This window comes from Sminthopsis crassicaudata, chromosome 4 (assembly GCF_048593235.1).
Source record: "Sminthopsis crassicaudata isolate SCR6 chromosome 4, ASM4859323v1, whole genome shotgun sequence".
Classification (NCBI taxonomy): Eukaryota; Metazoa; Chordata; class Mammalia; order Dasyuromorphia; family Dasyuridae; genus Sminthopsis; species Sminthopsis crassicaudata.
This window is the reverse complement of record NC_133620.1, coordinates 104,184,366-104,199,789: the sequence shown is the minus strand read 5'-3', so window position 1 is coordinate 104,199,789 and position 15,424 is coordinate 104,184,366. Positions and strand designations below refer to the sequence as shown.

Here is a 15,424-nt window from a genome sequence, read left to right as displayed (position 1 = left end):
TCGAAAGGGAGAGGCTTTTTAGCTACGGCATAGAAGACAAACCTAATCTATGACTAATTCAATAAGATGCTTTAAAGATGAAGTAGTTCCTGCAAGTGATTTCAAACATCTCAGAAATTAACTTCAATAAATATATCACTTTTTAGTTATAACTGATCAACCTTCCCTATCATGGGCATTATTTTGCTACTTCTCTTGGGGGCACTTCACACTTTATGATCTCACCCATTGTCCTATATTTCACTGAGGGGTCATATAGACAAGAAGATAACCTCATCCGTATTACTTACCCATTCACACTTGGGTACCGCTGGGATCCAGGATCTATTCTCTGAGCAAGTGATATTTTGAGGGCCAAGTAAATGATAGCCAGGGGAACACTGGACATTGACTTTTTCACCACTTAGGTACTGAAACTTCTCTGAAAACAGTTTTCCATTTGATACATCTGGTTTTGGACAAAGAGCTATAACAAAAAAATGCCTTCAATGAATAGTTTATATTTTTCAGATGCAAGGAATGATAAGGTAAAGTAATGAAAGTTAAAAGAGATAGGATACTTAAATTGTACTTGAAGACTAAGGGTTTCCTATCTCTCCTCACCTCAGCGGTGTTACTTCTAAATGAACTTTGGCAGCTTATTTCCCTTTTCTTCTTTCATTTTTCTCTCTTGTTAAATGAGAATTGACTTACCAGTTAAGGTTCTCTGATTAAAACTAACAAAAATAAATAAAGAGGTACATATAAATAAACAAATGGTTTTATAGTTATAGCTAATATATTATACAATATATCTTATATTAGTGCAACATATTAAATATATTATAAATTATGTGCAACCCTCTGCAGCATCTGAATCTCTTCTTGCCTCTGTGCTCTGTAGAATAATTTTGGTTGAAATAACCACTCTTAAATTTAACCTATATACATATGATTGTCTCTTATTACCTAATAAAGTTTGAAAACTAAAAAAGTAATATGCCTTACACATGATATCATGATATCATATAGCATATCATATAGCAGTGGCTCCACGTGTGACTGAGGTAAATATGTGATACTTCTTAGAAATTTGATATTAAACCAGACGCTCCTTTGTCCACCTGCTTATGTTAGCACCCTTACCAATCTTGTCACATTCCCAAAGGACACTTTTGAGAAGGAAAGTGCTAAGCGAAACTACATGGCACTGAAGGACTTGACCATATTGAAAATCTGCAGGTATTTGTTGACTTTCCTATTAGGACATATCCATCATTGCAGAAATAGGTCACAGAAACACCAAGAAATACCTCAATTATTGTAAAGTCCCCATTTGCAATGGTCTTAGGTGAACTGCAAACTAGGATAACAAGAAAGAAAGAGTAAGAATGATGATTAGGTAAGAAAACATTTATATTTTTCCACTCATCATTGTCAAGAATAAGAGCTAGAGGATCTAGAAAAGGTCTTTATCCTGTCCATTTAATGAGGTCTCCAATGGGATCATTTAGCTTCATTCCTTATTGCAATAGTATCTCTCCATATCACTTCTAAATTAAAGCTGCAGAAGGATTAGGATTGAATAGGGATTCTGGATTCCCTTACATATTGATTTTCTCTTCTTCCTTGGTTTACATGAACTATCCTCATGGAATATAAACTCTTTGAAGGTGGGATTATTTATCATTGCCACTGCAATACCACAGTACCTTGCACATTGATGGAGAGATGAGGAAACGGTAGGAAGCCTATCTGAGCCTGTGAAGAAAATATGGTGTGGAAACTCTCTCTACCCATCAACAATTATCTATAACTTTTTATACAGTTGCCTGGCATATTGGAAGATTAAGTAGCTTGTCCATGTCATACTGCTAGTTTGCCTTGGGGCTCCTGTCTTCAGTCCTTCTAGATCTATCCACAATGGCAGTGGTTTAATGGAAAACCTGTTGGGGGGTTGTGACAATGGTTCAAAGGATCTGAACTAAAAATTCATCAATGATGCTTTAAGTATGCATCAGACACTTACTTTCTATGTGATTGAGGTAAGTCACTTTCTGTCTGTTTCAGTTGCCTAACTATAAAAGAAGGATAATAATAATACCTCCTTACCCCAGTATCAAATGAAATAGTATTGGTAAAGCACTTAACACAGTGCATATTATATAATTATTATTGCTTAATAATTCATTGTTTCCTTCCTTTCTGTTAAAAACATGGGAGATTAGAAAAATGATACTGACTTCAATAGAAATAGGAAAGTTAGAAAGACGGATGAGCTGGGTAGAAAGAAAATGAATTCTGTTTTGGATATGTAAAGTTTGAGCTCTCTCCAGGATTAGAAATGAACAATAGGCATAGCTAATGTGGGAATTAGTTTCACATAATTATACATATTTATTATAAGCTTTACTCCCTTCTGCAGTGTGTGTATTGGGAGAGAAAGGGAGACATGCAGAGGAAAGAAATATTTGTTGATCGAAAAAAATATGAATTTTAACCAATGATTTACTATAATATTGAATAGTCGATGATGAGGGACTGAAGCTTAGGGGAATAACTATTGTTGGATATATAAATGGGAATCAACAGCATAGAAATGGCAATTGACCCATGGGATTTGATAATATTACTGAAAGAAAAGGTATATAGAAAAACTAAATCTAAGTCAGAACCTTGGGGAACAGTCAGTTAAAGGATATGATTTGGATGAAAAACCAGCAAAGAAGATTGAGAAAGAGTGGTCATGTAGGTAGGGGGTCAAAGGGAAAAAGATGATCAGGAAAGTCTAAAGAAGAATATCCAGGAAAAGAAGGTAGCCAACTATGCAGCAAATAGGTCAATAAGAATAAGGACTAAAAAGAGGCAATTATATTTGTCTATTTAGAAATCAGTAGTAACTTTGCAAAGCAGTTGGCTAATATAGGTAGACATTAGATTGCAAAACAATTATGAAGTTAGAGGAAAGGAAATAAAAGCATCAAGTGTAGACAACCTCTCCTATTTGGTTGAGAAGTAGGAGAAAACTAAGGAATATAGATTGAGGGGGTTGACAAGATATAGTGAAAAGTTTTTGTGTGTGTTTTTTTTTTAGATGAAGGAGACCTCAGCATTTTTGAAGGCATTAGGAAAGGAACTAGTATATTACAAAAGATTGAAGATTAAAGAATGAATTGAGAAGGAATGTTAAGGTTATGTTCTTCAGAAGATGAGGGAATAGAATGAGAGAAAGGTTGCTTTGGCAAGAAGAAAAGTTACCTCATTGTCAAAGATATGGCTAGAGGAGGATAGAGTTGAGAATTATGTAAAGCGAGTTTGAAATGAAAAGGGAAGAAGAACTCACACTAAATATTTTTAATTTTCACAGTAAAGAAGTAAAGTTCTCAACTGAGAAAAAACAGGAAAAGTAGAAATTTGAAGAAAGAAGATTGAAATAGGTATCTATAAGGAGGGAGATGGAGAGTCAAAAGATTGCCCAGAAACAGCATGAACCCAGTTAAAATTGAATAATATGAGTGTATAATTTATCCAGTCAACACAGGAGTGTGACTTTTTCTAGCTCTGTTTAGCTAGCACATGAAATATGGAGGAGTCATACAGCAGGAATAACTCAGGGCTGAAGTTTGGCAAGGAATTGATGGTAAAAGGGCAAATGGTCAAGGGATTCAAGAGTAAAGAACAGACTATCATTAAACTGGCTAATTGTAGACTGAAGGTTGGAGAAGGAAGAAAGCAAAGTCAGAACAGGACTAATGGCCTGAAAAAATACTGAGAGGTAGAGAAATTGGAGGTCTTAGTGTTGTGCCACAGTCTCCTTGAGCTGTTCTACCTCAGTCCCCTAAGTCATAAAACCCCCCTGGTTCATTAAGACTGAGGACCATTTGCTCAAAGGTTATAAATTGTCAATGGGAGATGAGGAGTAGATCAGACTTCCTGACTCCTAGCTCCTTCTGCCCCCAAGAATTTATGACACTGCCCCTCTAAGATATTCCAAAAGATAAGACTATCACAGATACTTCACTGACATCTTGACTTCTGTTATTCAAACATCCTGACTCTGGCTTTTAGTAAAAGTTTATAACTTCCCCCATCCTGATTTTTCCGCTTTTTCCTTCCCTTTGTCTGAAGAGCTATAAAAGTGTTCATCGTTTCCCCATTCATTACTGGATACTTTGAGACGAGAGTCCTGTCCAGTCAATTAAACTCTCCAATTAATAAAATATTAAAAAAACTCTCTAATCTCTATCTTGCCTCAGTTTCTCTGGCATTACATTTTGGAGGTCCCCCGCGATATAATAGAGACTGAGACGGGATTAGAGATTAGAGATTACAGACCTCTTGATCATCAAGGCCTGGGACGGCTCAGGATCTGAGTCTATTCCTAGAAAATCAGCCCTCTGGATTTCTCCAGAGTCTCCGGGAAAAGAAGCAGCTCTTCAGCCGTGGACACGCCTTCAGATCCATTGATTGATTCGGCTCCTGGGAGAGTAAGTTTCTGTGTCGTTTTAGACAACTGGTCTGGTCTGGTCTGGTTCTGTCTGGTTATGCTATAGCATCTGGTAGCTCAGAATAATAATATGCTGATGGGCATCGAAATTCTGAGTAGGGTATCATTCTGGGACACTGGAAGATATCCTCTGGCTTGTTTTCTGTCTTCTATGTTGTTAATGTTGTGACTGCAGTCTGTGTGAGTTTTGTCCTGTGTTTCATGTAATGTTTGTTCTATGTGATTTGTCTGTTTTGTTCATGTAAGAACTCTTTTAAGTTTTAGGAACTGTTGATCTTTTAAGTTGTAAGTTTTAAGAACTGTGATTGAGAAATTTGGTAATTGGATATAAGGGCAGAAAGGTTAGTTCTGTCAGAAACAGCAGTGTTTAAAGATAGTAGGAGTTTTTCCTCTGGTGGTATAGCCTTATATCTGTTAACTCAGCCACCTTATCATGGGAAACTAGTGCAGGGAAACTGAGGTAGAACAGCTCAAGGAGACTGTGGCACAACATTAGAGATGACAAAGAATGGACTTAGGATGTTAAAGAGAGATGGAATTATTATTGGATATGTAAAGTTTGAGCTTTAGTTATGCTAAAATAGAAGATGACAAGTGATCTGAAGACTTTCATTGATGGAGAGAACATATTACCTCCTCAAACAGCTCTTCCTGGTCTTGGACATTCAATTGTTTAAAAGTTTTAGTTTTTCTTTATATCCAGCCAAATTATCCCTTTCAGAAAATTACAATCATTGCTCCTTTTTTTTTTTCTGTCAAGAGGAATAAGCCCACTTCCTCTTCCATGTAACAAACATTTCTTCAGATACCTGAAAGCAGTATCTAAAATCTTTTCTTTTCCACTATAAAGATTCATTTCCAACCTTTAATCAATTCCAAAAAGGTATTTTTTCCAGTTCCTTCACATCCTTCTTGACTTCCTCTGCATGCACTTTAGTTTAACAATGTCTTTCATAACATATGATACCCAAAACTTAATGTGATACTCCAAATATTCTATGTCAAGGAAAATTTTTTTCTCATCAAGAAGATTTTCCTCTTTTCCTACTTAGAAAAGCAGTCCCAGGGTCACTCTTACCATGAGGAAATTAATGAAATATAATAAAAGTGACTGAGCTAGCAATGCCTTGTAACTTAGAAATCAATTTCAGTTACCAGGTTTTTTTTTATATTCACACGTGGTTATCTCAGGTTTCCATGTACCATCTGGTTGGCAGATACTCTGTTGTTGGTAATCTTCACACTGAATTTTAATAGAGTGCATTGGTACATATCTGCAATCATTGATGAACTGTAGGATTTTTCCATTATTAATCACTGGTGATGGACAACAAATCCCTTAGAAAGAAAGAGGTTGTCGAAATTAAGAAAGCAAATATATTTAAATTAGAAAATATTGAAATTTTTAAAGGATATGTCAAGAACTGAGGATCTGGTTTCCACTTTATAAAAATAACAACAACATCTACATTTCAAAGAGGTTGAGGGCCTGGGAATGAAGTGCTATGTTTGCATTCTTCTCCAAGTCTGCTTTTGATTTGCTAGAATCCATCTGTTTTCATTTTTGTGTTGGAAGTCTCAGCACCAAAATATTAGAATAAATATGTATCTGAGTTAAAATAATTTATTCATTAACCAAATTAGATAGCTTTGATTTTATGTTTCTTTGTAAATGTTGTAAAGACTAAATCATTAGACAGTCATGTTTATTCTATTTATTTGTGTAACCTGAGTTTCCAGCCATGCCTGGAACATTTTGCATAATTGTTGCAAAGGAATGATGACTTGTTACTGTGTGTTTATCTGAAGTTGGTGTGAAAACTTCAGACTTCCTTCATTCCAGCTTTTAGAGACAACAGAGTCTCTTGGAAACTGACTCAAGACATTTGTAGAGAGAGACTCTGAAAGGCATACCTGTAGGCAAAGACAGCCTTTCTACATGTCCCTGATTTCAACCTTACCTTTCTAAACATTTTATAGAATCAACCCTTAAGTGATATCATATCAAAATTCTCTCTCTCTCTGTCTCTCTCTCTCTCATGAAAATTGAAACAACTTTGCAGTGACATCTCAGACCATTGGGAAGGCTCACATGGTAGAAAAGGAAAATGACAAATTATGGAGGAAATGTCAAAAAATAGGTACATTAATGTGCTGTTGGTAGAGTTGTGAACTAACCCATTCTGGAGAGCAATTTGTAATTATGTTCAAAGGGTATAAAACCATAAATACTCTTTGATTCAACAATATCACAATTAGTATCCCAAAAAAGATAAAATGAAAAAGAAAAGGGCTTTTATGTTAAAACAAAATTTGTAGCAGCTCTTTTTGCCATGATAAAGAATTGGAAATTGAAGGAATGTCCACCAATTGGGAACAAGTTGCAGTATATTTTTGTGATGAATACTATTGTTCTGTAAGAAATGATGAACAAGATGGCATCAGAAAAATCTGAGAAGATCCATATAAACTGAAGCAAAATGAAATGAGCAAAATCATGAGAACATTATACATAGTAACAGCAATATTATTATTATTGACTATGAAAGAAAGAACAATACTATCATCAATGACATTTCCAAAGGACTTGTGATAAAAAATGCTACTCACCTCCAGAGAGACAACTGATGAAGTTTGAGTGCAGATTATTATTTTTCCTTCCCTCCCCCCTCCTTCCCTTCCTCCCTTCCTCCCTTCCTCCCTTCCTTCCTCCCTTCTTTCCTTCCTCCCTTCCTCCCTTCCTTCCTCCCTTCTTTCCTTCCTCCCTTCCTCCCTTCCTTCCTCCCTTCTTTCCTTCCTCCCTTCCTCCCTTCCTTCCTCCCTTCTTTCCTTCCTCCCTTCCTCCCTTCCTTCCTCCCTTCTTTCCTTCCTCCCTTCCTCCCTTCCTTCCTCCCTTCTTTTCTTCCTCCCTCCCTCCCTCCCTCCTTCCCTCCCTCCCTCCCTCCCTTCCCTCCCTCCCTCCCTCCCTTCCTTCCTTCCTTCCTTCCTTCCTTCCTTCCTTCCTTCCTTCCTTCCTTCCTTCCTTCCTTCCTTCCTTCCTTCCTTCCTTCCTTCCTTGTTTCCTAGATAGCTTTGATTTCATATTCTCCTCCTTCCCTCCCTTCCTCCTTCCCTTACTCTCATTCTCATTCTCTCTGTGTCCTTGTCTCTGTCTCTTTCTTTCTTTTGTTGCAGCATGGTTAATATTGAATTATGGCTTGCATAACTAAGGCTGGATAAGTAGATCTGGCAGTCATCTACATAGAGATGATAATCTTTAACTATGTGAACTGGTAAAATCACCAAGGAAAACAGTATAAAGGGAGAAGAGAAGAGAGCCCTGGTGAGCAAATATGTTGTATTTTAATGTAACTAACTTCCTTTATTAAAAATAAGCAAGCAAACAAACAGATCAAATTCCAGTTTAGACATTTGCTTATTGAGTGTTACTAAATAATTATGAGTAACTTAAACATTCTTGAGGCACAATTTCCTCATCTGTAAAATACAGATAATACCACTTACTTCATATGGCTGTTTTGAAATAAAATATATAAATCATTTCAAAGATTTTTTTAAATCATCTTATATATACTTTAACATATTTAACATGTATTGGACTACCTGTCATCTAGAGAAACTATAATTTTAAAAAACAGGAAAAATCACCTTGCCCAACCGAAATCTTTTCAATTTCACAGAGCCTGCAAGTATCATATATCACAATATGATGGGCCATCAAAAGAGGACTTGAGTTCCTTAAAGCATTGAAACTATTTCTTAAGCTCTAACAAAATAGTGATTCCTACTTTGCATTAACAAAACAATGTTTTTTTTAAATTGTTCCGAATTAGTGATGTTTGATTATATTTACTATTGAAAAGATAACTTCTTAATAGGCTGATCAAGACCCTTTGCAAAGAATGAACCTCTATTTACATAGACTAATGTTTTCAAAGCCTATTCATTAGGGTCAGTTTTCTTTTGTATTAAAGTAAAATATTGGGCTAGATTATAGGATCATACATCTAGAGCTGGAAGGGACTGGAAAGGCAATCTAGTCTGACCTTATCATTTTACAGATGATGAAACTTTCATATAGGAGGGTGACACATGTCATAAGTGATTGACAAAGATGGGATCTGAATTGAAGCTCTCTAACTTCAGGGACAACACTCTCCTGTATTATGCTGCTTTTTTCTAAAATTCTTTCAGATGACTTCTATCATCCCTTTTAGTTTTAACATTCTAGAACTCTAAAAAATTAATGCAATTCTTAAAAAAAAAAAGAGACCATTCCCCAAAATACACTGCCAAAATCAACTAGTTTCCTAAAATTGGGTTTCACAGATGAATATGGAAATAGTAAATGATACTTACTCTCACAAAATCCTCCCTTAATTTGCCAGCTAAAATCTTCCTGGCAGGTTGCGGTAAGTGATGTATCTGAAGTGGCTTTGTATCTATTCTTACATGTAAATGTTAACACAGTGCCAACCGGGAACACATTCTCAAATCTATAATAGAATCTAAGTTCAGCATTTGGAATAACCGGTTGTTTAGTGCAGGCATCTGGTCATAAGAGAAGCATTGAAAACAAGTGTTACTAAGGCCAATCATGACAACATAGCAACCTGACATTTTAAAAGATGACATGGCAGAAACTAACTTAAACAATTATCTAAGATACCATTGAAATTGTCAGAAATTCTCTTTGGGTAGGCACAGGGAATTGTCCAGGAACTGAAAGATATCTCTGTGGAATAAAATGTGTCCTTATTGAAGACTGAAAAGAGGTAGGTGGGAAACTGGACACTATTACAGGAACATCTCCACCAGTGCACTGAATGTGTCTATATGTGGAAATACCACATAGTGTGCATAGCTGTAGGAAGAATGTTCAGATTCGAAAAATGAATGATTTCTGGTCATTGAGAAAACCCAGAGAGGAGATATTGTCTTTCCTCTTAAACTAAAGTGCATAATGCACAAAGCACTGTGTATAATTGGAATCAGGAAGACCTGAGTTAAAATCCTGATTCATATACTAGATAAGTCAATTAATCTTTTTTGTGCCCCTGTTTCTTCATTGGTGAAATGGATATAATCATAGAACCTATCTCCCAAATAGCTGTGAAAATCAAATGAGAAAACATATATAAAGGATTTTGTAAACATTGAAGTTCTACATAAATACTATTATTATGTTATTATATTCTTAACAACACTATTAATCCCACCTAAAATAACTTATCTTTGAATGACCTTATGTTCAAGGGGAAGGACTAGACTTGCCTGTTACCCTGCAGTAAAGACAAATTGTAAAAGTTTGCAGTGCTTCCTAATTGGATTGTAAGAATGGACAAAAGGTGTCTAGCTAGTCACCAACCTTGATTACCTCTAGGAACTTCATCTTTTACATTTTAGATAAAGAACTAGCAAGAACAAAATATTTTTTGATCATTCACAACTGAAGCTTTGGTTTTCAGTTTCTTTTGTCTTTCCTAAGTAGTATTATGTTTGTATAAGGAATGACTCTAAGTATAATTTTCAAGTAATTGAAAATATCATTGCTAAAATATATCTATTGAGCTCCAGCTTTCTATATTTTGAATGGTAGTTTCTTTGGGTTGAACTGGGGGTAAAAATTTTACAAAGCAAAATAAAAGAGACAATTGGGTGATTACAGTGGCTAAAATATTGTAATTGAAACCAGAAATTCCAATCCAGTCTCAGCTGTTTGCTAATTGTATGGCTGAGCTAACCTTTCTCAGCCTTAGCTTCCTTATCTATAAAAATGGAGATAATCAAACCAGCTACTTTCTAGGATAGCTATGAAGATCAAAGATGTGTATATGTGTGCTTAAGTTTTGCAAAGTGATACAAAGTGATCTAGCTCTGTTTATATGGTTGGTTAGACCAAGGGGCTGGAAACATAGCAAATAACAATTATCATAATTAGCATTTAATATAAACATATAAACAGAACTGTATTCATGTTTCTTTTACACCAGGGGAAAATGGAGCTCTTTAAAAATCAGCCATCTAGGGCAGCTAGGTTGCACAATAGGAGCACCAGCCCTGAAGTCAGGAGAACCTGAGTTCAAATCTGGACTTAGACACTTAACACTTCCTAGCTGTGTGACCCTGGGCAAGTCACTTAACCTCAATTGCCTCAAAAAAAAAAAAAAAAAAAAAAAAAAAAAAAAAAGAATCAGCCATCTAGTCTTCTGAGGATTGAAACAGAACAAAATTATATTATGACAAAGTATATTAATACCAGTCCTTTTTGTGTTCCTATACACTTGGAGTAGGCTTAGAATGTGTCCATACTTACTGATCTCACAAGTGGGTATATCAGGATGCCACTGACTGTCAGCTCCACAGTGAATCATATTGCTGCCATTTATAATGTAACCCCTGTTGCATTCGAGCATAACAGTGTCTCTGTATGTGTATATGGGTCCAAGACCAGAGATTAATCTCCCATTTGGAAACTGTGGCTGCTTACACGTGACCTCTAAAGGAAGAAAACAAGAGACAGCTAAATTATCTGATGTAACAACAGGAACACATTAGCAAAGACATGATTGGATGTCCCTAATGTTGCATGCAGATACATATCAGAAAGTTCTCTAGTTAATACAATAAGGATATTGACCTAGATCAGAGGTTCTTAAACATTTTTGTGTCATGGATTCCTTTGGCAATGTGATGAAGCCTAAGGATTCTTCAAAATGATATTTTTAAATACTTATAAAACATAGGAATACAAAGGAAGCCAATTCTATTGAAATATAGTTATTGAACTATTTTTAAAAGCCAAATTCAAGGATACAGATTAGGAATTTGTGAAGTTTATGTTTTGCTACTAAGGTGCTTTCTAATTACAATTCTATAATTCATGAGACATAGTAAAAATATTTTATAACTTCAAATATTTGCCTAGTACCAAGCTCCAAAAAAAATCAGAATAAATGAATAACTACACTTGCTCCATCATTCTGACCATAATGCTGTATTCCAGAACATAGTCATATTTGGTTAAGATTCTCATTATAGATGAGAAAATGGAGGTGTAGCAGGGGAGGAATTGACTTTGTCCTATAGAATCCAAAAGAGTGATTTCAAATTAAAAGTTAAGAAGGGAATAATGTTCCAGAGAAGCAAGAATGTGTAATTTAGACTTCAAAAAGGTTAAAGGTCAGAAGACCCAAAGACATTGACTTGGAAAGGAAAAAGATGCAAAGGAAATACTTCATCTAGTCCTAAAAGGGGTTCTAAAGCTTATTACCTTTGCCTCAACCACTTATCCACCGGTGACCCAATAGGCAACTGGGAATTACAATTTAACTAATCATCACAAGTAAAAATGGAGTCACATTCCATGAATATTACCTCTGAACAGGAAAGCCTAGACCTCTTCTACATCCTTCCTGGAAGTTACAAATCTCACAAATCTTTCTCTGAGGAGTCTAATAAGAGAAGCTTCTTAAGTTTTAGCCTAAGAGAAGAGCCAGAGGTGCTCCTATTGTGCAACCTAGCTGCCCTAGATGGCTGATTTTTAAAGAGCTCCATTTTCCCCTGGTGTAAAAGAAACATGAAACAGTTACCCTTCTAAGAGTAAGTCTAGAGAATCCAGAACATCAATCCATCCAGCTGATATATTACACTCTTGGAATAGCCCAGTAGTTGAGAGAGATTTTTGGTACAGTCTGGAAACAGCTACAGTCTAGAAACAGCCTCACTCTGTAACAAAGTAGCTTTATAACTAAGTGGGTTTCCTGCATCAGCCTAGTACCAGGTCAACTGCTGAGCAAAGATGTTGTGGCCTATGAGAAGCCAGATCACCTGAATAATGGGACCATCCATCTATCTATCTTTGAAACCCTTCAGCAGAGGGAGTGAAGACCCTCAGAGAATTAAAGAACACTGAGAAATTGCAAGTCCAGAGTTATGAATTGCCTTAGACCTTTATCATCTCTATATGAGTGCCTCAGGATCACTATACTATAAATTTATACCCAGTCTTACTTAATATGAACTTAAGGTGTAGTTGTGGGAGAGTGTGTCCCAAGTTTGAGGGTAAATGCTATGAAATACTTGTTCTTGCTATAGCATTGGGGTAAATACCTTTGCTAAAAGCTAACTGATCTACTAGTTGGTTGTTACAGGCAGAGCTTGCTGGTAAATAGGTTAGGTTGGCCACCCATATAGTTACCCTATAATCCTCAGGGTATCCAACTTATGAATGCTAGTGTCCACAGTGGAAATGAGCCCAGAGTGTTACACAGATATTAATGGTGCAATATATACCAGTCCTCTTATGGCTCCCTTTGGCCTTTAAGCTTATTGAAGACAGGGACAATTTTGTTTCTCGCTTTTTCCCCATTGACCCTTTAGAACTTGGTCTAGCCTTAGGCAATCTGCTAATATTCAACTAATATTAAATGTAAGTATAATTATTGCACTCAAGTGAATTTCTGGCACCACCTATTCCAACTTCCATCCTCCATTAAAAAATAAAACCTTGAAGATGTTGTTTTACTTCTTCACCTTCTTCACTTACTTTTGCATGTAGGGGGTTGTGGACTCCATGTACCAACAGTCCCATTTACTACAGTACAAGAAATTGAGGCTTCGCCTATAAGTGAGAATGGATGGTTGCATCTGTAGGTCACAGAAGAGCCGAAGCTGTAGACTTCATCCTCTCTATTGCTATGCTTTCCATTGCTGATGTGTGGTGGTGGAGGACAAATTATAACTGGATACAAAATGGAGAAGAAAATATAATCAGGGAAGAGATTTATTGTTATCTCTCTACTCTCCTTTCAGCTCAACTCACTCTCTCGAGTTCTACCTTCCCACTAGCTGCTTTGAGCTTTTTAGGATAACACTGCCCTTAGGCCTGGCCTGGTCTGGGACTGCTGTTTTTTGATCAGGCTATTGAATGAGAGGACAGCTAGTTGGTACAGTGAACAGAGTGCAAGGCCTAAAATCAAGCAGTCCTCTTCTGAGTTCAAGTCTGGCCTCAGACACAACTAGTTGTGTGACTCTGGGCAAGTCATTTAACCCTGTTTGCATCAGTTTCCACATCTGTAAAATGAGCTGGAGAAGGCAATAGCAAACCATTCCTGTGTCTTTGCCAAGAAAGCTCAAGGAGGAAGTAGGGGTCATGAAGCTATGAACACAACTGAAATGATTCAACAATAACTACAATAAAATTGAATGAGATAATATTTATAAAGTGCTAAGTACTATGCCTGGCACATAGATATTTAGTACATACTTATTCACTTTTCACCTTTAGCCAAGCTGCTCTCTTCATTCCCAGTTCAATTAACTCTCCAGATCATTCTACTTCCTCAGCAGCTAACTCATTTTTCCTCAATGAATGACTCACTCTCTGTTCCCTACCATGGAACTTTCTCTACCCCTCTTTCATCTCCCCTTATGCCTTTGTCTTTTCCTATTATAATATAAACTTGAGAGTAGGCATTATCAGTTTTTAAAATGTTATCTACAATGCTTAATGAAATCTTTATCCATCCATTCATTCATCCATCCCTCTATCTATATTTATTATCTATCTCTTTATCTGTAAATATTTATACATCATTTATCTATTCATGTCTATCTATATTTATCCATCATTCATCTATTCCTATATCTATCCTTCTAATCTAATTTATCTATCTATATTTTATCTGATCTATCTATCTATATCTATATCTATATATCCAGACATCCATATCAATTTATCTATCATTTGTCTATCACTACTATCATCTAACTCTTCACATGTCTATCTTTCTTATGTATCTATTCATCTCTGTATCTAATCATCTAGCCTTCTATCAGTCATCTTTTTTTTTAATCTAGCTAACTCTCTATCATATACAGAAACATAAGTTTCAATTTAGAAGGGTCCTTAGAAGGTATAGAGAAAAATCAAAAAATTTTACAGTTGAGGATACTGAAGTCCAGAGAAACAAAGGTCCCACAAGAAATAAGAAGAAGAGCTGATATATGAATCTAGATCCTCTGACTTCAAATCTAGCATACTTCAAATACTTCTGTGAATGTCATCAAATGGCAAATTCATTTTCAAAAGCATTTAGTAAGCTCTGTTTATGTGCCAATGCTGTGCAAGATGCTGGAGACATAAAGGCAAAAATGGAACTATTCCCTCCCTTCAGTGTTTTTACTAGGTATAAGAATATACACAAATAAGTAAATATAGACATATACAAAGTAAATATCAAGCAATTTATTTTGAGAGTAATTATGGGGTTGAAGGAATCAGAAAAGGACTTGTGTAGGAAGCTTGAGTTTCAGCTGAACTTTGGTTGAAGCTAGGAATTATAAGATGAGGAGGAATAGTTTGGTTGGAATATAGAAGGCATGGGAGAGAGTTATATGGAATAGCTGTAGTTATATGGAATAATATAATGGATAGAGTACTCAAATCAGCATCAGGTAGATATGAAAATCATTCTTGACTCAGACATTTACTAATTGTGTGACTCTGGGCAAGTCACTTATATCTCCTTGTGGCTTTGTTTCCTTATATATAAAATAAGGATTTTACTCAATGATCTCTAAGGTCCCTTCGGCTCTAAAATCTATAATGTCTATTAATTAATTCTAGAATGATGGATCAGATTCAGATTGTAAAGGGTTTAAATGCCAAACAAAGGCATTTATGTTTGATTTTAGAATCAATAGGAAACCACTGGAGCTTCTTGAGAAGAATGATGTGGACACATCTGATCCTTAAAAATCTCTCCTTGACTTCTAAGGGAAAAAGAGGAGGAGAAATTAAGTATAAAACTATTGTAATCATTCCAAAGTATCAGTGATAATCTATGGATAGAGAAAATGGAATGTTGTAAGACAGGCTGTGGAGAAAGAATTGAGAAAACTTGATAATCAATTGAAAATGTAGAATGAGGGGAA

At 35.8% G+C, this 15,424-nt stretch overlaps 1 protein-coding gene across 5 annotated transcripts in view; it reads right to left on the bottom strand.

Annotated features, from left to right (window-relative positions):
• C4BPA (complement component 4 binding protein alpha) overlaps positions 1–15,424 on the bottom strand; it is a 45,324-nt gene that overhangs the window by 8,119 nt on the left and 21,781 nt on the right. For 4 of the 5 annotated variants that reach the window (XM_074309033.1, XM_074309034.1, XM_074309035.1 and 1 more), the window contains exons 6-10: positions 13,035–13,229; positions 10,803–10,985; positions 8,846–9,037; positions 5,642–5,824; positions 291–466 (exon numbers count right to left, since the gene is read on the bottom strand). In XM_074309033.1, the coding sequence (XP_074165134.1) occupies positions 291–466; positions 5,642–5,824; positions 8,846–9,037; positions 10,803–10,985; positions 13,035–13,229 (929 nt within the window). The remainder of the gene's footprint in view (positions 1–290; positions 467–5,641; positions 5,825–8,845; positions 9,038–10,802; positions 10,986–13,034; positions 13,230–15,424) is intronic. The other variant, XM_074309036.1, reaches the window with a different exon arrangement.